The 24,675-nt window shown below is 41.4% G+C and overlaps 1 protein-coding gene across 6 annotated transcripts in view; it reads left to right on the top strand.

The window, feature by feature from the left end:
* LOC307032568 (alpha-1,3-mannosyl-glycoprotein 4-beta-N-acetylglucosaminyltransferase B-like) overlaps nucleotides 1-24,675 on the top strand; it is a gene marked incomplete at its 3' end in the record, with an annotated part of 85,983 nt that overhangs the window by 40,184 nt on the left and 21,124 nt on the right. For 4 of the 6 annotated variants that reach the window (XR_013806302.1, XR_013806303.1, XM_079670645.1 and 1 more), the window contains exons 5-7: nucleotides 12,652-12,747; nucleotides 19,631-19,677; nucleotides 21,984-22,097. Coding sequence is in view for 4 of the 6 variants with exons in the window: in XM_079670645.1 (XP_079526771.1) it covers nucleotides 12,652-12,747; nucleotides 19,631-19,677; nucleotides 21,984-22,097 (257 nt within the window). The remainder of the gene's footprint in view (nucleotides 1-12,651; nucleotides 12,748-19,630; nucleotides 19,678-21,983; nucleotides 22,098-24,675) is intronic. The other 2 variants (XM_079670646.1, XM_079670647.1) reach the window with 1 other exon arrangement.

The following is a 24,675-nucleotide window of genomic DNA, read 5'->3' as shown; positions in this document are numbered from 1 at the left end:
AGTGTTGTAGTCAAGTCACCAATTCACGAGTCCAAGTCACTCTCGAGTCACCACTCTTCAAGTCCAAGTCCGAGTCACCTAGGGAGAGTCGTAATCGAGTCCGAGTCCAAGTCTGAGTCATCATTACCTGTGTTCGAGTCCAAGTCCGAGTCACCCAAGGAGTGTCCGAGTCGAGTCCGAGTCATCATTACCTGTGTTCGAGTCCAAGTCCGAGTCACCCAAGGAGTGTACGAGTCAAGTCCGAGTCATCATTACCTGTGTTCGAGTCCAAGTCCGAGTCACCCCAGGAGTGTCCGAGTCAAGTCAGAGTCATCATTACCTGTGTTCGAGTCCGAGTCCAAGTCCGAGTCACCCAAGAAGAGTCCAAGTCAAGTCAGAATCACAAGTCTTCATGTATTAATCTTCGTGGATATATGTGTTGAAATGTAGCTGTTGCTCCTCTACATTGCTTTTATCCTGTCATGTTATACTAATCTTTCTATTGAACTGCTGTGAAGCGAGTTTGGCTACAATTCTTGTAATAGGTGCTATACAAATATAAAGCTTATTACTAATGTTTGTTTGTATGTAGCCTTTATTTAACCAGGTGAAAGTCCCATTGAGATCAACGATCTCTTTTTCAAGGGAGACCTGCAGCACATTGGTTACACATAAAAACAACATAAAACTAAAAGGACATCAATACAACATAATTATAGGGGTATACATTAGCAACCTATTCACAATGACAGATATCTAATAACATTTCATCTATCCAAGCTTTAGAAGGATGCAAGGGAGCCAAAATGCTCAGTTTCAATTTGTTTTGCATAGTGTTCCAAGCTAGAGGAGCAGCACACATAAAAGCTTTAGTACCTAAAACAGTCCTAGCACTTGGCACATGTAATAAAAACACATCCTGGGATCTCAGGCAATAGCTACTTGCCACTCTCTGTGAGATCAAAGAGCATATACAGAACTGTCTCAGAAAATTTGAATATTGTGATAAAGTTCTTTATTTTCTGTAATGCAATTAAAAAAAAAAAAAATGACATACATTCTGGATTCATTACAAATCAACTGAAATATTGCAAGCCTTTTATTATTTTAATATTGCTGATTATGGCATACAGCTTAAGAAAACTCAAATATCCTATCTCTAAATATTAGAATATCATGAAAAAGTATACTAGTAGGGTGTTCAACGAATCACTTGAATCGTCTAATTAACTCGAAACACCTGCAAGGGTTTCCTGAGCCTTGAAAAACACTCAGCTTGGTTCAGTAAACTAAATCACAAGTATGGGGAAGACTGCTGATCTGACTGCTGTCCAGAGGACCGTCATTGACACCCTCCATCAGGAGGGTAAGACACAAAAAGAAATTTCTCAAAGAGCAAGCTGTTCACAGAGTGCAGTTTCAAAGCACATCCACAAAAAGTCTGTTGGAAGGGGGAAATGTGGCAGGAAACGCTGCACAACCAAGAGAGATGACCGCAGCCTTAACAGCATTGTGAAGAAGAGTCGCTTCCAGAATTTGGGGGAGCTTCAAAGACAGTGGACTGAAGCTGGAGTCCAGGTATCAAAAGTCACTGTTCACAGACGTGTCCGGGAAATGGGCTACAATAGCCGTATTCCCATGGTCAAGCCACTTCTGAACTCAAGACAACGGAAGAGGCGTCTGACTTGGGCTAAGGAAAAGAAGCACTGGACAGTTGCACAGTGGTCCAAAGTCCTCTTTTCAGACGAAAGCAAGTTTTGTATTTCATTTGGAAGTCAAGGCGCCAGAGTCTGGAGAAAGGCTGGAGAGGAGCAAAATCCAAGTTGCTTGAAATCCAGTGTGAAGTTCCCACAGTCAGCGATGGTTTGGGGAGCCATGTCAGCTGCTGGTGTTGGTCCACTGTGTTTCATCAAGCCCAGAGTAAATGCAGCTGTGTACCAAGAGATTTTAGAGCACTACATGCTTCCGTCTGCTGAAAAGCTCTATGGAGATGAGGAATTCATTTTCCAGCATGATCTGGCACCTGCCCACAGTGCCAAAACCACCAGTAACTGGTGTACTGACCATGGCATTACTGTCCTCGATTGGCCTGCAAATTCCTCTGACCTGAACCCCATAGAGAATATGTGGGGTATTGTGAAGAAGAAGCTGAAAGACACCAGACCCAACAATGCTAATGAGCTAAAGGCCGCTATTGAAGCATCCTGGGCATCCATAACACCTCAGCAATGCCACAGGCTGATTGCCTCCATGCCACGCCGCATTGATGCAGTAATCCGTGCAAAAGGATTCCCAACCAAGTACTGAGTGCATTAATGGACATTTTCAAATGTTTGATTGTGTTTTGCTGTTATAAATCTTTTTTTTTTACTTGGTCTGAGGAACTATTCTAATTTTTTGAGATAGGATTTTTGAGTTTTCTTAAGCTGTATGCCATAATCAGCAATATTAAAATAATAAAAGGCTTGCAATATTTCAGTTGATTTGTAATGAATCCAGAATGTATGACATTTTTGTTTTTTTAATTGCATTACAGAAAATAAAGAACTTTATCACAATATTCTAATTTTCTGAGACAGTCCTGTATAAGTTGGTAGTTTACCCAAAATGGCTTTATATTATTATTATATATTATAATATTAATATTATTATTATTTGTATTATTGTAAATTACCTTTAATATGTCTAACTATGTTTAAAATGAGTTACCTGTTGGAGAAGTGATTATATTTGTATGCCAATATTTTCTTATGGTAAAGTTTTCGTTTTGCACTTTTATTTTGATAGTAATAAGATTGGGACTCTTATTTTGAAGGAACCTTTACCGGAAGTCAATGGTCAACGGAGCAGTGTAAACACACATTTATAATGGACGAATAAATTAACATATACTAAATAGTTGCATTCCGTTTTTAGCACATGGCTGATAAGGGTGCAAGCTCTTACGTTGGTAATGATTGTATACAAGCAAGGGTGTGCAATAAACAGATACCATCAGTTGGAGAGTCTGACCATCATTCAGCCGGGGTTGCTACAAATATTATAGTGAATGTTTAAATTCTATCAATAAAGATTAAGCCCCAGAAAGCACATGGCTACTTAGCATGCAAAATGCATTCTGCATGTTAAGTAGCCATGTGCTTTCGTGTTATCGGCTGAATCTTTATTTATTGATTAGATCACGTTAATCTGATGATAGTGTTCAAGACAGCCTTAATGTCTGAACTCAATCCTTTGAGTAATGTGTTACGGAGCCTTTTCTTCAATCTTTTTTCCACATAACGAGCATTTTGCGCAACTCTTTTCCAATGCGGAAGCAGAGTGTATGAAAGCATACAGCACGATGCGTGTGTCTCTGGATATCTCTAGACTGGAATAGCGGGGCCCAGTACGTGAACTCGCCTCGCAGGTGCACACGCCAGGATAGAGGACATCAGACTCCAGAGAAAACTTGCTTGAGTCCAAGTCGGAGCGCCAATGTACAAGTCGAGTCCGAGTCATCGTGGGCGAGAATTCACGATTCCAAGTCGCGTCAATCATTGCGTGAGTCCGTATTTTTTTTTATAAAACGGAAGGATTTCTCTATAAAGGGTCCACTAGTTCAATTATAAATGTTTACACCTCACAGTACTTCCATTACAGTTTTTCTAACAGTAAAGGGAAAGTTATTTTGGGAATTCTTGATGCAGAAGTTGACTTGACACTTTATTGAGTGATGTCTCCCATGCCAACACACTCTCACTCCATAATCGTCCAGGAGTGACGTTTGGTCAGGGTCCCGTGGCGTGCAGTTGTGACGCTCCTAGGCTCCTTCAGCTTCATAAAGGGACGCAAATAGCTTTCAACTGATTGCAATGTATTCCCATCTGCTGCGGGATTTGACGCTCATGGAAGCACGGCATTCGTTTGTGTCGGCTGCCCTTAAAGACAATGTGAGCGTCCATTCCCATTGGATAATGGAGAATTGTACACCCAGAAGTAAGTATTCCCCTTACTGTCAATTGATTTTACAGTGATATCTGCACTACTCATCGACTAAAAAACACCAGATTATCCTTGTTAATTACACAACATTGATTGGCTTAAATTGTGTGCAATGCTTTTGTATTTTTTCCCTTCGATTCGGAGAAACAAATATTTTTTCGGAGTAAAGGATGGCAGAAGACACTACACTACCCAGAATCCCCAGCTATCGTTTAGGACTACACCATCTGCTCTGTTTGACAAACCCCGCGATTAGTTCTCAAGCTCTGTGATTGGTTGACCTCCAACTGCATTCCACATGAAAAAAAACATTTCGTAAAAGATAAAATCATACTTTATTCAGCAGTGCTTGCTTTACTCTTTGAAAGTCATCACATGAATGCATTGTAATAAATGGTTTGGCTGCATTCAATATTACACATCTGTCATAGTTCTTTATTTTTATTTATCTACAGAGATCGGGATCAGAATAGACCGGAAACTATTCTTTTACCGTTCAGTTTGAATTTCACAATAAAGTTAGTAGTAATATTTTGTTTTTATATTATTGTTTTTTATTAACTACTAGACCGCTGGGTCATGCTAAGACCATCTTTTCTGTGTTGCTGTGGGTTTTTTCCATCGCTTTTGTGTTAAAAATATCAAAACAATAACTAAATATATCCGTCGTAAACTAAACCAGAAACAGCAGTATATTTTATTTTGTTAACACTGTAAACTTGACAGCTTTTTAACCCAAACCACCTACTGGTTAAAGCACGTTATTACACGTTTAGAGTAATGCAATGCAGGTAGATTGTGCTACCTGCTTGAAATTAGATGGAACCACGGCAGACTGTCCAAAACTGGATTTGAACGGGTCCACCGCGTCCCCAGAACTACACATGCTGGCTATTGTGTTTCGCAACATGTTCTCTATCTATGGCACGTCTCTACTGGGAGTTGTAGTTTTAAAAGACGTTTTCGTATTTACCATAATAAGAAGTTGCCAGTATACTGTGTACATCCCTGGAGGTTTAGGGGATAGGAAACACTCAAATTTAAAACATATAATTAATAAATGGGTGAAAATTGCTTGTGCCCATAATGGGCAGCATTCATATATATACCCACATGCCAGCTATGTCAGAAGAGCTTTATTTAACAGCTGGTCTTATGTTTGTGACCCCTCCTGTTGTTAATTGATAACATTATATTACACCAATTGATAAGCCTGAAACATGCACTGGTCAAGGTTCAGAGGCAAATTTTGCAAATATGGCAGTAGCCATCGATCATCTTGAGATAAGATATACTTTATTGATCCCAAGTTGGAAACATTTGCGTTAAATCAGCCTGTGTAAAAGTTGTAAATATGCAGCAGTGTTTATTTGTAAATCATTTAGTATAATCACACAAATTCTGTGTTTTATATTTAATAATTCTGTGTTCTTGACCTGACAAGGCCGGAGATGAAATATCTATCCTATAAGAGTATAATACATACGTATAATATCAGTTAAAATAAGTTATTCAACATAGTTAACATTGCTGGAGGTATACACAAATATTGATAAATGTCTTGTAATGCACTATTGAGGAACCTAGGACCCACCGTTTGTGTATATATTCTTGAAATCTTGAAAGGGATGTGCAAAATCGTCATTATATACAGTCTTTAATTAACTATAACTATAACAAATATTTGTGGGAAAAATACAAAAGCATTGCACACAATTTAAACCAATCAATGTTGTGTAATTAACAAGGATAATCTGGTGTTTTTTCAACCCAGTCTCATGGCATTTCGTGTTCACCAACACGATTTTTAATCTATTGATTCGTGTTCACCAACACGATTTTCCCCTTTTTTTCGTGTTGCACAGCACGATTTTAAAAGCAATGTATTTCTACTGGTAATGTGTTTCTTGCCTGCAGCACGTCTTTTTCTCCGGTCGGGTCGTGGAAGACCGGAAGCTGTGTGGTTCATAAAAACATGTTCTTACTCAATATCAAGACACAATTATTGCTTTTATTTTAAATCGTATAATTTCTGACTTTTGTTTCCTTTTCTCTGAGGAAAATAAATGGGGCTCAGAGCCTCAGAATACTGAAATCTGTATTTTTAAAAAAAAGATTCCTTCTAATTTGTTATTCTTTTCAAAATAACACACTGTTATTTACTCACCAATAACACACAATTATCCTTGCTTTTATTTATTGGTTTAATTCCATAATCTCGGGCTTTGTTGGCGTCCTTCAGGAACTGAATTTCAAAATAAAAATAACCGGAAACAGACGTAGGCATTTCGAGCGCTTAGCCAAGATCCTCAGCTATGGTTTAAGCTCGCTGATTTGGATGTTTTAGCCGCAATGCATGCTGGAATTTGGTGTTTATATGATATGAAATCCGGAAAACATTTTAAAAGAATAAAAAAATACTTAATTCCGAGTGTTCTTGCTTTTCTCTTTGAAAGTCATCACATAACGGCATTGTAATACACGGTCCGGCTGCATTACATATTACAGATCTGCCGTAGTTCTTTATTTATAGAGCCCTGATGAGAAGACCTTTGGAAAAACTGGAAGAAATGCCGCCGAAACTGAATACTTAACGTGGATCATAAATATATCAACAATTAAACAACATCTTCAATTTCTCTTCACACAATACGTCTCCTTGCAATATCAACCTTAATTCGGCTGACTTTTATATTTGATCTAATTCGTAGATAGGTTTATTAACACCATAACGGTGCACAGCTGATATAAAAGGACTTTGATTTTCTTTGAATATAAGAATGTAAATACTGAGTCTGAAATAGTACAGCAATATGCTATAAAATTATGTGAAAGCATGAATAAAACTACACATCTTCAGATGTTGTACATACATAAGTGTCCTACACTAATAATACAAAGTTATGATAGCTGGGTTTACCTTGTGTGCACCGCCTAGTGGTGAAAACACGTTATTTAATTATTGTTTTTATGTGTTATATTTGATTAAAAAAATATTAAGAGTACATACTTTCACAGGGGGAAAGTAGAAGGTCTGTGATAGAAATATAGAATATAAAAAATCAAGAAGATACTGTAAGTGATCTCTACAATAAAACAGTTTAGTGCCAGATGTACAAAGATATTAATAGGAGGATGTGCAAAACAGAAAAACGAATTAACCTTTATTTAAACATTAAATAATACTTTAGAGTAAGGTCCTCTTTTAAATAAGAAAAAAACTTTGGGGGTATCTACAGATAAATATTAAGCCTGACAAAGTACTTAACGTCTAATATATTGCTTTCCTGCAATGTTAACTATGTTGAAGCACTTATTTGAACTGATATTATACATATGAATTATACTCTTATGTATGTAGATAGTATAAGAAATGTGCAGAATATGACAGTTTAATGGTGGAGGTACATGTTGATAGATGTCTTGTAATGTGCTGTTGAGGAACCTGTGACCCAAGATTTTCATTAATTGCATACACCGTAGTTTTGTATATGATATGTCAATAACCTTTGAAAATCTTGAAATCTTGAAAGGGATGTGCAAAATAGCCATTATACAGTCTTTAATTAACTATTAGTAGAGAATAATGAGTAATGAATATACTTTATTACTCGTTTCCATTCATCTCAATTGCAGATAAATGTTTAGTCTTCTCAAGCACCAACTATCAAATATCTCTCCTGATGGTTGGCACTTGGCAATCAGGTTAACCTCTGAATTGTGGAGTAGAATTACAAAGTAACAATGAGCTGTCATGTGGGTATATATTAATGCTGCGCATTATGGACACAAGCGATTTTCACCCATTTATTAATTATATGTTTTACATTTGATAACACCAATGTGTTTAATACTGGCAACTTCTAATTGTGGGAAAAACGAAAACGTTCAGTAGAGATGTCCCATGGAACATTTTGCGAAACACAATAGCCAGCATGTGTAGTTCTGGGGGGGGCGTTCGATTCCAGTTTTGGATAGTCTGGCGTGGTTTTGTTCCATTTCAAACAGCTGTTTGACGCTCGGCGTAACCTTGGCGCACTGCCAGTCCAACATCCAATCCCAGCGCTTGAAGATTAATCACGGGGACTGTAGTCCTAAACGATAGCTGGGGATTATGGGTAGTGTAGTGTCTTCGGCCATCCTAAACTCCTAGAGGCCTACGTCTGTTTCCGGTTATTTTTATTTTGAAATTCAGTTCCTGACGAACACCAAAAAAGCCAGAGATTATGGAATTAAACCAATAAATAAAAGCAAGGATAATTGTGTGTTATTTGTGAGTAAATAACAGTGTGTTATTTTGAAAAGAATAACAAATTAGAAGGAAAAAAAGATTTAAAAATACAGATTTCAGTATTCTGAGGCTCTGAGCCCCATTTATTTTCCTCACAGACGGAAACAAAAGTCAGAAATCATACGATTTAAAATAAAAGCAATAATTGTGGCTTGATATTGAGTAAGAACATGTTTTTATGAACCACACAGCTTCCGGTCTTCCACGACCCGACCGGAGAAAAAGACGTACTGCAGGTACGAAACACATTACCAGTAGAAATACATTGCTTTTAAAATCGTGCTGTGCAACACGAAAAAAAGGAGAAAATCGTGTTGGTGAACACGAATCAATAGATTAAAAATCGTGTTGGTGAACACGAAATGCCATGAGACTGGGTTGGTTTTTTATTCGATGAGTAGTGCAGATATCACTGAAAAATCAATCGACAGTAAGGGGAATACTTACTTCCGGGTGTACAATTCTCCGTTATCCAATGGGAATGGACGCTCACATTGCCTTTAAGGGCAGCCGACACAAACGAATGCCGTGCTTCCATGAGCGTCAAATCCCGCAGCAGATGGGAATACATTGCAATCAGTTGAAAGCTATTTGTGTCCCTTTATGAAGCTGAAGGAGCCCAGGAGCGTCACAACTGCACGCCACGGGACCCTGACCAAACGTCGCTCCTGGACGATTATGGAGTGAGAGTGTGTTGCCCACGCCTGCTGTTTGGGAGGCTTTTTCTCACTCAGCTGATTGGAAGTGATGCTTGGCTGTTGTCTCTGGTCTTTGCTGTGTATACTTAAACCTTTGACAAATAAGCTGTCAACTTGAGGCAACACTACTGTAGGCTCTGTTTAGACTAGATCTTTGATTTTGGTCTCACAGCCAGAGGGAAAACAACTGTTTCTGAAGAACAGGTTTTATGTGTCTTTAGATCTCATCCCCCTGCCTGAAGGAACTGCCATTGTCAGTATCAGAGGGGCCTTTTTAGCTAAATGGGAGCTCTGTTGTACAATGGCAATAAATCATCCATGTAGTCTCACCCTACCGTGGCCAGAAGAAGAGATTCGAGAAATGTTGACGGGAACATTCCCATCAGTGGATACACAATCATAGAGGAGGCGCAGTGGATAAAGCTTTGGGGTTCGGATCAAGGGAGCACAGGTTCTAACCCCACTGCAGTCAGCATGTCGTTGTGTCCCTGGGCAAGACACTTCACCCCAAATTGCTCCTGTGGGGATTGCCCACAGTATTGAGTATGTAAGTCGCTTTGGGGTAGCTTACGAGTACAACAGACTACCGTTCTTCTGGAGAACAGGGGGGCCGACCTCATGTCAAGGGACGGACCCCTACCAGGCGAGTGGGCGCTTCACCCGGAGGTGGTGAAGCGGATCTGGGCCCGGTTCGGGACAGCAGAGGTGGATCTGTTTGCCAGCCGGCGCAACAGCCACTGTGCCCTGTGGTTCTCCATGGCTCTGAGCGACGACCCGCACTTGGGGGTGGATGCGTTTGCACATGAGCCATGGCCAAGGAAGTTGCTCTACGCCTTTCCACCGTTGTGTCTCATTCTCCCTCTCCTGGGGAGAGTGAGGTGAGAACGTCTGTCGATCATCCTAGTAGCGCCGGATTGCGTCAGGGCGCCGTGGTACTCAGAAATGACACAGATGAAGGTGGGCCAGCCCTGGGCTTGGCTCCTGAGAGGGGACAGGCTAAGGCAGGGTGGATTGTCTGATAGTGTTATTCAGCCTATCCTGGCAGCTAGAGCTGGAGCCACCACAGCCTGTTACAGGCCGAAGTGGCTTGGATTCCAGCGATGGTGTGAGGAGCGGAAAATAGAGCCCCTATCTTGTGAGTTGGGATCTATTTTGTCGTACTTACAGTTATTGGTGGACAGAGGGCTTGCTCATTCCACAGTGAAAGTGTATGCAGCAGCCATCTCGTCCTGCCATGAGGGATTTGACGGCAGGTCAGCCTTTTCTCAGCCACTAATGTTGCGGTTTTTACGGGGGGTCAGGAGGCTGCGCCCAGTAGTGCACGCCTCCGCCCCGCAGTGGGACCTGCCGCCGGGGGCGGCGCCAGGGGGGAGCTAGGGGGTGCTGAAGCAACCCCCAGGATTGCCAAAGCACCCCCAAGAAATATGTATTTTTTTACGAAAATTATTATTATTATTTTTATTTAATTAAATCAGGAAAATTATTGATTTCATCAATGCAAATGTGAAACAAACAAATGTTTGACCAAAAACATAAAGCCAACACAGGTGATATGATTAGGCCAATGGCCAGAAACCATTAGATTTTTGACCTACCCATAGGCTAAGTTACTTTGTGACACTTGAGTGACTTCCTGTTAGCTGGAGCCCCAAATTATTTTCTAACAGCAAAGTGACAAATGGATCGTTATTTAGTCCTTAAACGTCCATGTGTGGACACTCAATCAAAACCAACTGAAAAGAAAATCTTCCCGGACCCCACTAGAGGAGGTGAGGACCCTCCTAGAGGAGGTGAGGTCCACTCCCCGCTTGTAAAAATAGCACTTTACCCCTGCTTACACCTATATGCAGTGGTGTAGTCCAGGGTATACGCAGGTATACGGCGTATACCCACTTATTTTTCAGACAGCATGGCGTATACTCACTTCTCAATCACCGCTGGTGCGCATTATTTAGTAGTGGCTCAATGTAATTTCATAGTACTGTGAAGACTCATGACACAAACCTACTCTGCCTCATATTGGCTAACTCTATGCCTTCGCTGATTAGATTGGTCAGGTTTTCAGCGCGAGAACTGATGAAAAACCAATCAGAGGCAGAGTAGGGCGGGTCTTAATAAGGGGAAAAAACTGCATATAGACAAATGTTAATTTACTTTCAACTATTTGCCATTACAAAATTTGTATGAACTGTTAAAATGAAGCGAGCCATTCAGACTAAAATTTCCTTTTACAATAAACGTCCTTGTGGAACTACATCGGCCAGCAGCTCAGCTACAGATAGTGAGGCTAGAACACCGGAGCTGTTAGCTGATAGCCCTGTTATCATCAGCCCTGACATCAGCCCAACACCTGCGCTCCCTCCGTCCCCCTCATCCGTTGAAGAGGTTGCTGACAGGGAAGGAGATGAAGACGACAATAACGGTGGGTTTCACTTCTATATTTTAAGATTTTTGTAACAAATCGTAGCTAGGTAGTCATATATACTAACATAAAAGTAGTAATAGCATTATTTTCGTTAATAGTTGGTTTCAACTTTTAAATTTAGTATTTCTGATTCTAGTGGCGCTAGTTAGCTATTATAGCTTCATGGCAATGAGCACAGCACACCTTAGTGAGACGGAAAGACATTTGGAAAATACATCCATTATTTGCTGCAATCCATATTTATTACTCTGAACTTTATTGTGTCCCTTATGCTAAGTGTCTGCCCCAACTTTATTTTCCCGACATTTACATTTATCTTGTACAAAAAATCCATCCCCATACACCGGAGATAGCCTGAAGGCTTTTCAAGAGCATAGCTAGGTACCACGCAATCTGAAGAACGTTAGCGCTTAGCTAACGTTAGCTAACATAATGCTAAGATCATCGTGTGTTTGGTGACGTGACACAGCTATCTGCTTAATTGTAACATTAGCTGTGGCAACTGAAGATTAGTGTTTTGGATTGTCAGCGTTTTCCTGTCAAATGGAGATAAAAAATTAGCTAGCTAGCACTAGCAGCTACATAATTTGAGGTCAAATGTAGCCAGTGCTAATTTATAGGAGACTGCACAATCTGAGGGTAGATGTTGGCTGCCAGTGGTCTCTTCTAATTAAAGACAGCCATTTATCTGCCGATCTACCTCTTTTAGGATTGAATAAAGTCTTATATCTGTGTTACTTTGGCGACTGTTGTTTCAGCCAACAGCTTAAAAATAGCAAGGGCATTTTGACCTTGTGCGACGCACAGCCAGATTCGGGCATAGCGACGCTACGTGGAATCCACGAATTTGGATACATTATGAAAATGGGTACTTTTATTTTGAAGGCAGGATGCGGTAGGAAGTAAAAGACGTATATGACGGTAAAAGTTTAAAAGTGCGTCTTCCTCACGAAAGGAAACGTGCTGTTGTTTACCAAGGACCTGGTTGAAAAGGGCACAAGGTTTGTCTGTGTTTAGGTCTAATTTGTGTGCAACATTGAGTCACGTCATAACGCCTTTTCTTAGAAGAGTTTTCACACTTTGTATTGACACAGCCATGGATAAAGCTACAGCTAGGCCCTGTGTAATTGACTATTTGACTATTTGGGGGCTAAAATGAAAAAATCTAATAATGCAGATTATGAAGGTGACAACTTTACACTTTTGAATAGGTTATGGTCATTGTTCCCCTTTTATAGCCTATAATTCAATCACTTTTGTTGTTCTTCCCTTAGACATCAATAATGACTGGCCTGACCTGTGGACTGTCAATCAAAAAGAGGATTTTAAATCCAAGAACCCCTGGTTGGGATCCAAAAACAAAAAACTTGGTAAGTTTAGGTATCTTGTTAGTTTAGGTAGCTTCTGAAACAGTGGACACACATTAATATTGTGTGCGTGTGTGTGTGTGTGTCCTTTTATGTATATGGGAAAAATAGACCATGCACACATACAGCTGTGGATACAGTAGTTACATTGTATGTTTATGCTTCACAGGATGTCTGGTTTGTAGCAGTGTGAACTCCATTGGGATCAACAAGGAGCAAGGTGTATCACTCTCAAGAGAATGGATGAACTTTGAAATTCAAGTGTCTTCTCAGGGAAGTAGAGAAACAAGTCTGTCAGTCTTGAGAAATAAGATCAGGAAACATGCTTTTTCCAAGGCACACTCTCAGGCTGTGAAGGTGGCAGAACAACAAAAAGAATCGGCCATTGAGAATGCAGTGGAGGTTATGACTGAGTCCTACAAGAAGGAAACTGATGCTGTGTTCCGAACAGCCTACCATTTGGCCAAAAAAAAACAGACCCTTTTCTGACCATGAGAGCCTCATTGAGCTGCAGGAACTGAATGGTGTTAAGATGGGCTCAATACTTCATTCACGTTACAGTGCAACACAAATCATACAACATGTTGCCAGTGAGATGCAGAGCAAAATTGTGAGTAGCATAATAGCATCATCCACGAAGTTAGCTGTCCTTATTGACGAGGCCTCTTCTTTAAGTCACAAACCTGTCATGACAGTTTCTGTAAAAGCGTCAATTGAAGGAGCAAGCCCTGAGTTCATATTCCTTGATCTAGTTGAATTAGACAATCAGAGAGCAGATGGCATAGAACAGGCTTTACTCACCTGTTTAATGAAGGCTGGCTTTACAGAAGAGTGGCTTCTTGAAAACTGGGTAACATTTGTGTCTGATGGAGCCAGTGTCATGCTAGGAAAGAAGTCAGGAGTAGCAACCAGGTTGACCTCGAGATTCCCAAGGCTCTTTGTGTTGCACTGTATGAACCATAGGCTGGAACTAGCTGTGTCAAATGCTGTTGATGAGGTGATGGGTGTCAACCACTTTAAAATATTTATGCAGAAGCTATATTCACTTTATAGTATGTCGAACAAAAATGAGCGTGAACTCAAAGATGCAGCAGCTGAAGTAGGCTCACAACTTCTTCGCATTGGCAGAGTTTTAGATGTACGCTGGGTGGACAGTAGCTTTCGTACTGTTCGTGCTGTGTGGACATCCCTGGGAGGTGTTGTGCAGCACTTTAAGAATGTGTCTTCCGATGAGATGAGCTCCACCAAAGAGAAACAAATGTACAGAGGTTTATTATACCGTCTTCAAAGTCCTGAATTTATCTGTGACCTTGGGCTCATGTATGACACTCTCCATGAACTAAGTGTCCTGTCACTGGAGCTTCAAGCTCATTCTATAACTCTCCTCAGAGCAGAGCATCTGCTGAAACGCTCAATCAGAGTGATACAGTCTTTCAAAGAGAGTCCAGGTGAAAAATACTGTGAGGCTTTAGAGGCAAAAGAGGCTGGGGAGTATCGCTCTATAGCTCTAGTAGGAAATGCAAAGCTGAAGTCAATCAATCCAGGCCAGTTCTTACAAAGCCTTGTGAACAATATTGAGCAACGCTTGTCTTTCGAAGATGCGGTCATCAAGGACTTCAGCATCCTTGATCAGAGTAAATGGCCATCAAACCCCAGCATTCGCCATGGTGAAGACCAGGTTAAGCGACTGTGCAAGCGATTTCACTTGTGCACAGACCAAGCACTGAATGGGATGCGAGACCTACTGGAAGAGCCCAATAGTGAGCCCAAGGACCTAAAACCACTCATGAACTGTATGAAGACATTCCCTGTCAGCACAGCAGAGTGTGAGAGGAACTTTAGCCTTATGAACAATATAAGCTCAGACAAAAGGGCTGTACTACTGATCTCAAACATATCAAACTTGATGATGATTAATATCAACGGCCCCCCTACTTCTATGTTTGATCCTCAAAAGTATATGAGGACCTGGTTGAAGAGACACCGTGCTGCCACTTCTATGCGTTCAAGGCAATGCGGTGTGAAAACTCCTGCAGAAAGCAAGTCTGTCTGGAAAATACTGTAATATGAGCACTTACTTAGAAACCCAGCACTGGGTTGAGAGAGTCACTTTGGTTTTCATGGATATGTTGTAAAATGTATATATTTTTGTTCATTGTTAACTATATATTGTTGTTTATATATATATATATATACACTATATTGCCAAAAGTATTGGGTCACCTGCCTTGATGTGCATATGAACTTAAGTGAAATCCCATTCTTAATCCATAGGGTTTCATATGACGTCGGTCCACCCTTTGCATCTATAACAGCTTCAACTCTTATGGGAAGGCTTTCCACCAGGTTTAGGAGTGTGTTTATGGAAATATTTGACCATTCTTCCAGAAGCGGCAACTGAAGTTGGATGAAGAGACTGGCTCTCAGGCTGTGCTCCTAATTCATCCCAAGGGTGTTCTATTGGTTTGAGGTCAGGACTCTGTGCAGGCCAGTCAAGTTCATCCACACCAAACTCTGTCATCCATGTCTTTATGGACCTTGCTTTGTACACTGGTGCACGGTCATGTTGGAACATGAAGGGGCCATTCCCAAACTGTTTTCAAAGTTGGGAATATGGAAGTGTCCAAAATCTCTTGGTTAAATTACCTCACAAATGCGCTTCTGGAAGAATGGTCAAAAATTCCCATAAACACACTCCTAAACCTTGTGGAACGCTCTGCTTATTTATATAACAAATAATTCACTCATGAGAAGGAACGACAGATGTCCCGTAATGTAGTGGAGTAAAAGTAAGATATTTTAGTTTGAAATGTAGTGGAGTAAAAGTAAAAAGTCCCACAAAATGGAAATACTTAAGTAAAGTACAGATACTTCAAAAAAGTACTTAAGTACAGTAACGAATTACATTTACTTCGTTACTGTCCACCACTGTGTGTAAGTAATACTGAGTAACTATACTGGGTTAATATTTTTGGGGTGAACTAAATAGAGTATGTCACTATAAAACAGGGCGATAATACTTTGCACTATGGGCTGCTTAAAAAAAATTGCAAAACTAAGAGTATACCCACTTCTCCAGGGACCACTACACCACTGCCTATATGCCGTGAGCTGATTACCGAGCCTTCATTATAACAGTCGCGGGTACACTGTGTGTGCGTGTGGGGAGTGTTGCAGTAGAAAATTCAACTGTAGCGCTGGTGCATTAATGGGAAACCCTTAATGTTTGAGCACCCTCTATGAAACGTCAAGCTACCCCACAGCACCCCCTAGAGAAAATCTCTGGCGCCACCACTGCCTGCCGCTGGTGCTCGAGGCTCTGGTCTCAGAACCATTTGAGCCTCTGGAGCTCTCCTCACTGAAAGCACTGTCGTGGAAGACAGCATTGCTACTTGCCTTAACGTCAGCCAAAATAGTGTCCGAGTTAACCGCTCTATCGGTGCACCCGAGATGTTTGATGATCCAGGGTGACCAAAGCGGAGCGACACTCAGACTGAACCCCTCCTTTGTGCCCACGAACCTAAGGAGTGCGTTCAGGTCGAGGGCTATTCAGTTGGGGGGCTTTAATCTTCCACCCCATAGTGGGACAAGGAAGGCTAAATTGCCTTATTTAAACAGCCTTATTTAACGGCGTGAGTGTGGAGGACATATGCACGGGGGCGTCTTGGTCAACGCCAGGCCCCTCCATAAAGTGTTATCTCTTGGACATGTCTGGCTCCTTTTCATCGTCTGTAATTGCTGGGGCAATGCAGGACTGGTGAGGAGGGAGGGGGGCTGTGGGTCAGTGGGCATCTGACCTCCTCCCCGGGCGTAGTGCGCTTACGTTTTTCCCCGGGCTCCCGGGGGACGTGACGTGCACTGGGCCCATAGGGGCTGGAGGACTCTTTCCCCCTGCTTAGGGCAGGAGGGTGGAGCCCTCCATGTCATAGCACACCTCTGTGGGGTAAGCGCGTCAGGGTGTGCTCTGTCAGCCGCAGCCCCAATTTTTCTCCACGGTTACGGCCGAGGGAGAGGTGAGTGAGGAGCAGCGGCTGCTAACCAGAAAGCCGGTCAGAGACAGTGAGATGGAACAGTGTTGTTGTGGGACGACAGCGCGTGTATACATCAGTTGTGAGAGATATAACGAGGGGTTACGTATTGGTAACCCTTATTATATAAACACAGGCGGAGCCCTCTACTTAGGGGCCCTGTCTGTCCTATGCTGCTTGCTGAAGAGAAGTGTAGGATGACCAGTGTTTCCCCTATATACAAATAGTGGCGGCGCAGCGCCGCAGCTGAAATATGAGCGCCGCTGCCAGGGGACGCCAGCCAGGTACCCAAAAAAAATAAAATAATTGCAGTTACTGGCATAGGCGACACAGGCTGTCGCTGGGCGCCAGATCTGGGGGGCACTGCGCTGGTAGCTCTGGGAGGGAAAAAACATTTTTGACCATTGGCGCACATCCAAATGTTCGGCCTTGATGTAACAACATTCATAATTAAGTAAATGTAACACCCTTTTCACCCCGGTTACACGTTTAATTTGCCCTGTACGGTGGGCGCTGTAAGTGATGAAAGTGGGGGATGTTGGCTTATTAGGCGCCCGCAGCTCACAGCCAAAGTGCGAGCGTGGTAGAGGGCGCACCGGTAACGGCGCTGTTGTTATTAGAATCTGGTGCTAGCTAACGGATATAAGAAGAAGATGTTTCTACAACCAGGGTGGAGGAGAGCTCTCCTGTCAGACTGAGAGGCTCAGTGAGGTTAAGGACTCTGAGTATTTAGATAGTTAATTTTAGTCTAAGTTATCTCAGTGGGTCTCAAACGTTTTGACCACAAATTATGTAAACACATATTTCCAAGGCACTCCTTTATAATTATTAGGATAAATAAAAACAGGTTTGAAATCATTACAATGTATACTATAGGACAGTTAACCAAAAATATTGTTTAAAGTTGGAGAGATACAAAAATATGCATAAATAAATAAATGTTAACTAGGTAAAATAAGATATGAATGAACAACAAAAATAAAATAAGCTACATTTATTTGTTATTGGCTATGGTAGGTTATTGGTTATGTTCACATACTTATTTGATTATTAAAATGTAAACCGATCTTTTTCATATGGGCTTTTTAGAGTTGTGCCCCCTAGATCAGGTCTTTAGTAATTGTGTGCTCAAAGTGCACCAGATTGAAGCATTTTACTGTAAAATGTTCAAAAAAAAAATCTTCAAGGAGGGGCATACCCGCGAACCCCCCTAGAGGATGTGACGTCCACCCCCCAATTCAAACATGTTCATACAATACTGAATACATTTGAAGCCATTTTGATCTATTACCTATGTCAATACGTTTCTGTTTTTTTAGTGTATTTGTCTTTTGTAGAGATTTTTTATTTATTCTTTATATATAAAATATCGCCTAAAATCTCACCTAGACCAGCAAATTGTCTAGAACCGGCCCTGGTACTAGGCCTCAAGAGCCTTTATTGTGCTGACACATAGAAACAAATTGGCGGGGCGCACTTCGCACGCGCTCACACTAAAAAAGTCCACGCACTCCGCGCTCACATTATGCTGGGCCCACGTGCCTTAGCACCGCTGCTATGACTCCATCTTAGGGGAAACACTGATGACAGTCAGAGGCGAGGCCTCCTTTTATGCGGTGAGATGCGCGCGCATTCAGGTAGGCCCGCCCCGGGGCCGGCTACGTCTAAAAAGTCTCAGTGGATGAATGCTTGCATGATAGGATCAAGGGGAGTACCCATAGAGTCCAGTAGAGGGCTCCGCCTGTGTTTATATAACAAGGGTTACCATACGTAACCCCTCGTTTTGTTCTTGAATCAACTTTTTTTATGAAAAGTAATTTCCCTTTTCCGGAAATCTCAACAGAAAGGTTTGCCAGACTAATACATTGCTAATGTTAAATAAATGAAAACCATTCACAGTTAAGAATTATATATTAATTAATACCATAAATGATTTCATACATTTACAGTTTCTTATTTCTCCAGTATGATAGTTGTCAAACAGAAGTTAAATCAATTTCTGACTTAATCTAAGAATGTACTTAACCCACTAAAACGATTTCTTCTCAAATAATCGGGAAATTACAGTAACAATTGTCACTCATCTCTCTCGTTCAGATGAATGTGGTCGTTTTTTTTTTCTTTGCGAAACGCCGCTGTGTCAAATGTCCTACTTTGCTTGTTGTACGTAGCTGTCCAATATGGAGAAACAACTTGCGTTTGCGCAGTGCAAATCAGGCAGACATGCAAATCGGGAGTCACAGTCCCCACCACCAAGAATAATCTGTTTTCTGTTGTTCTGGCCTGGTGGTCTGTATGCATCACTCAAAAAAGTGTCAGACACAAAAACATGGCCGACAGACGCTCATTGATGCCTCCAGCTTGAACGATGTCTGATAATAGGCTTGGTGCATCAGGACACAGGATGGTCAAATCTTCAACTTCGTGTTGTTCTATTGTTACGTCCAACAGTATTGGCATTTTGACAATTTCTGAAACAATTGAATAAACCCTTTTTATTTAGTAATAATAATGGCTTTTGGTTGTTTTTGCCTACGGAGTGTGGACTGGTAGCTAGAGAGGTGCCAGTTCACCTCCTGGGCCCTGCCGAGGTGTCCTTGTGCAAGGCACCAAACCCCCAACTGCTCCGGCACCGGACTGCCCTTTTGCTCGACCACCTCTTAATCAGTGCATGTACTGTATCATATACTGTAGGTCCTGTTTGTGCAGGTGTGTGTATTTCGGCCTATGTGTGTAATTGTAAACTAACACTAGATTGAAAAACTTAATTTCCCCTCTGGGATTAATAAAGGTCCATCTTTATTTTAATCCTGATTTACTTCATCACTGACTTTCTCCTGTTTCTCTCCCTGTCCCAGACGGACTCAGACTATGTGGCCAGTGTAGCAGAGACCATCAAGACCATGTGAGTGATTCTGGAATGCCTCACATATGGGGCACCACCTTAAAGTTGGTTCATGTCTTCTGTTAGCCTCTTACATAATTTGGCTTCTTTAGAATGTTTTACTTGAAATGTTTCTAAAAGGTTTTTCAGTTAAATAAATAACCCCATTGGTTACATTTGGAAGGGTTCTACTTGTTTTCCCTGCTCATTCTGTACTTGGGTTCATTTCTTATCCAGTGTTGGACCATTCTAAAAGGGTGATCACTTTATGAATGACTAACCCCCCCCAAAAAACATGTAGTTCTTAGTGGCATCTTGAAAACAAAGGTAAACAACAAGTGAAGGCATTTCCGTGTCTCTTCTTTCTCATGTTACCCACTGGCTATGAAATCCATCCGAAATGTATCTTGCTTTTGCTCACGTGATCAGATTTGTTTCTCTTATCGTACTGCATAGACTTCATGATCACAGTACAAGCTGCTGCAGTTTTGATCCGTCTGATCTATTTACTGTCCCACAGCAGTGCTTTTAGACCTTACACTAACATGTGATTTCTTTATTTGAAACGGATTGAATGGGCTCACAAAGCTAGTGTAATGTCCAAACATCTTTATGCCTTGTGTCATGTAATGCAACTGTAGAGTAAGTAAAACAAATGTACATTTTCCAACAAGATCACAATTGGGAAGCCATTGGGACAATGTGAGCATTACCCTCCAGATGTTGATTCAAACCCATAAAGACTGCCAAAGCATCATAGGAGCTGAATAGCATTGTTCACTATAGAGCACGACCGCTAGGCTAAAAAAGAAAACAAGGAAGTGGGATGATGTGGAAAAATGATTTCACACATTATTTCCTGTTTGAAATGCGCCCACAGATGTTCACCTGTGTCCTGTTGTTAAAAATATGAGAAAAAATATGAGCGTCGGCAAAAATCCCTCCGCGCATTACGCCCTCATCATGAAATTAAAACTTTATCGTTTTCTGAGGTCAGAATGATTATATATTATAGGTCTATATACAGTATATTGATACAAAGCTAGGCTACTTACTGCCTGACTCACTGCAGCTGTTTTCCTTCTGAGTCTGAGAAAGTAACACATGTTGTCGTTGGGAAAATGAAGCTCCATGTTTTGTTATGAAGCCGGCATTCAGGAAGCTGCGCTCTGATGGTGTGCAGGAGGAGACTTTTTGCCGTCGTAGTTTGCTCGTCCTTTACCCGCTTAGAAAGATCCACACTTTGGATTTCCTGCCCGACCAAATTAACTTAATGACCAGGCTCCGCTCTGAATGAAGTCTGAGTGGGTTTCTGCTGACGCGCCATAGCACATGCAGCGCACAGATTTTTTTTTACTAATTGACTAATGAAAAATGTGTCGACAAATACTTTTTTCGCCGACTAACGTCGGCGAAACGTCGACTAATTGGGTGAAGCCCTAGTCCCCAGTGTGTAAGGAGTTTCACAAAGTGTCAGAAAATAAAACCCTTTCTATTTTCCTCCGTATCTAAATCTCTAAAAACGTTGCACTCCTGGCAACGTCCCGCCCACGTCCCTACCTATCGTCCCCTATCAGAAACAATGCCTGATGTGTTTTGGAAGTAATATGACCATACTTGTCAACCCTCCCGATTTCATTGCCCTCTCCCTGTTTCCTCCCGAGGTCATATTTCTCCGGCATTTCTCCCGATTTCTGACAAAATCATATTTACTCAGGACTGTTTCCACTCAGACTTTAATAAAGCTACACCATTGTTTGGTTTCCATGGTAACACATCTCTTTAGTAGCGCGCAACTGAAAGTCTGAGAGGAGGCAGGTAGTCACAGAAAACAGAACAAGATTCGACAACTACTCTACTCTCTGCTCACTCCTTTCCTTCCCACACATATGCTCCATCAAGGATGGTGCTACAGGCCGCAAGGCATTGCACTTAGAACTACAATAAGCATGTTAATGTTAATCTAACAGCTCCGGCGATCCACTAGCACCCCCCCCCCCCATTTTGCATTTTGAAATGCTCCCGAATTCTGTGGTCTCAAGGTTGGCAAGTATGAATATGACGCAGACCTTTACATTTAGAAAGCATAGCTAACACTCAGAGCTAACACTGTACTGTATGTGTAAAAAAGCGGGATATAAAAAGGAACTCACCTTGTGGTAAACCCGTAAGAGAAAAAGCGTTTGAGCTCCATACTGTTTCAGAAATAATCCTTGATGTGGTTTGGAACATAATATGGCGTTTAATCATGTTTTAATTAAGGTATTTTATTGTGAATCCTTTTGCAGTTTGCTGTCAGATAGTCAACCAGCTGTTTTTTTTTGTAGTTTTCCCAAACAGGTGCAGTCCGGGCTGCTGGAGGTTGTCTCTCCTCATCAGCATTACTACCCCGACTTCACCCTCCTCAGAGAGACCTTAGGAGACTCCAAGGACAGAGTCAAGTACGTTCACCATTTGTATTGTAATTTATTTCAATTGCTAAAATCGTAACTATTGTTAACTTTGATTTTTCTAACTTTATTCCCCTTCATGGCATACTTGTCTTTGTTGTGTCTGTGTTGCAACAGGATACAAATATGTCAGTGAATAAGCACTATAGGGTGCATTAGAATTGTATTATTTCTCATCCGTCTGTCTAAAGCAGGGATGTCAAAACTACGGCCCGGGGCCAGTGGTCCATTTTGAATTGGCATTCGGCAAATGTTATAAGTACAATGGAACATGGCCCACACCTGAAACTTGTGCTTGTCTTATATTTTACTTCTTAAATATGTACAACTTTATTACACAGTAGTATTCATGTGTTAATAAGACCACTTTTCAAATCAATTCAGTCAGATGAAATTAAAAACATTTTCTAACAATAACATATTCCATAATTTTGAAATAGACCCTCCATATTTCCCCTTATTGTAACCAATCTGAGGCTCCTGTTGTAAGAATGAGCTACAACTATTTTATGCCCTTTTCCACCAAACCGGTTCCAGAGCCGGTTCTGGGCTACAGCCTGATTTAGCTCTGGTTCTTCCTGTTTCCACCGCAGCGGAGACGGCTCTAAGCACCGAAAACCGGTTCTTAGCTGACCTCACTCGGCTGCCCGGCAAGAACCAAGAACCAATACTTCACGCTTACTTCTGAGGGGGACGAGTAGTGTTGCACGGTGTACCGATACTTGAAAGGTACCGCGACACCCTGCCGTTAAAAACATTACGATTCCTCCGTTTCATTAGTATAGGTACTTTAAGAATGACGGGGAAAAGTACTCCGGTGAGAAAGCGCCGTTTTAATAAGAGCCGTGTGTTCAATCAATCAATCAATCAATCAATGTTTATTTATATAGACCAATATCACAAATGTTACATTTGTCTCAGTGGACTTCACAGTTTGTACAGAATATCAGTATGACAATACGACACCCTCTGTCCTTAGACCCTCACATCGTACAAGGAAAGACTTCCAGAGAAAACCCACAGTTTAAAGGGAAAAATGGGAGAAACCTCAGGGAGAGCAACAGAGGAGGGATCCCTCTCCCAGGACGGACAGACGTGCAATAGATGCCGTGTGTAAATTGAAAAGATAATACATTTGCAACATAGCTAGTCCAAATGTTTGGAAATGCATGTGTGTATAATAGGAAGATGAATCCACAAGGATATCCATCCAGGACTTATGATCCAGGACCACAGCCACGACTCAAGATCCAGGACTCGCGATCCATGACACAAGACTGCAGGATCATCCATGACTCCGGATCCCGGCATATATAGACACCAAAAAGAAAGAAATTTGGGGAAGCTGGGTTAATCGGAACATGAGAGTACACAGGTACAGACAGAGAGAAGGAAGAAGTAAGATGTCCCCCGACAAACTAAGCCTATATCAGCAAAACTAGGGGCTGAATCTAATCAGCCCTAACTATAAGCTTTATCAAAAAGGAAGGTCTTAAGCGCTCTCTTAAAAACGGATAGGGTGTCTGCCGCCCGAACACAAACTGGAAGCTGATTCCACAAAAGTGGAGCTTGATAAGAAAAGGCTCTGGCTCCCATTGTACTTTTAGAGACTCTAGGAACAACCAACAACCCTGCATTCTTGGAACGCAATGCCCTAGTAGGACAGTAGGGTATAATGAGTTCTTTAAGGTAAGATGGCGCCTGCCCATTAAGGGCTTTGTAGGCGAGAAGAAGAATTTTAAATTCTATCCTGTGTTCTATAGGGAGCCAGTGTAAGGCAGCCAGAACAGGAGTAATGTGGTCCCTTTTCCTAACTCTGGTTAATACACGAGCTGCAGCATTTTGAATCAGCTGAAGCGACTTGACTGACTTCTTGGTACACCCTGATAATAAGGAGTTACAATAATCCAGCCTTGAAGTAACAAATGCATGGACTAGTTTCTCTGCATCATTTTCAGGCAAGATATGCCTGATTTTTGCAATGTTACGTAGATGGAAGTAGGCGGTCCTTGAAATTGATTTTATGTGGGTGTTAAAGGATAAATCCTGATCAAATATAACACCAAGATTCCTTACAGTCTCACTGGAGGCCAAATGAATGCCATCCATAGTTAGTATATCTTTAGATAATTCTATTCGTAGATTCTTCGGGCCAAGTACAATAACTTCATTTTTGGTCGTGTTTAACATAAAAAAATGTAAGGTCATCCACGTTTTTAAGTCCTTGAGGCAGTCTTGAATTTTATTTAGATTATTAATTTCCTCAGGCTTGATTGATAAATATAGTTGAGTATCATCCGCATAACAATGAATGTTTACAGAATGATTCCTTATAATATTGCCTAACGGAAGCATATATAGTGTGAACAAAATAGGTCCAAGCACTGAGCCCTGTGGCACTCCATGGCTAACTTTGGTTTGCATGGAAGATTCATCGTTGACACGTACAAACTGAGAGCGTTCAGATAGATAGGACCTAAACCAGCCTAAAGCAGTTCCCTGTATGCCAACTAAGTGCTCTAGTCTTTGCAATAGGATATCATGGTCGATAGTATCAAATGCAGCACTA

This window comes from Notothenia rossii (genome assembly GCF_949606895.1).
Source record: "Notothenia rossii genome assembly, chromosome: 3".
NCBI lineage: Eukaryota > Metazoa > Chordata > Actinopteri > Perciformes > Nototheniidae > Notothenia > Notothenia rossii.
This window is presented reverse-complemented; position numbering and strand designations above follow the sequence as displayed.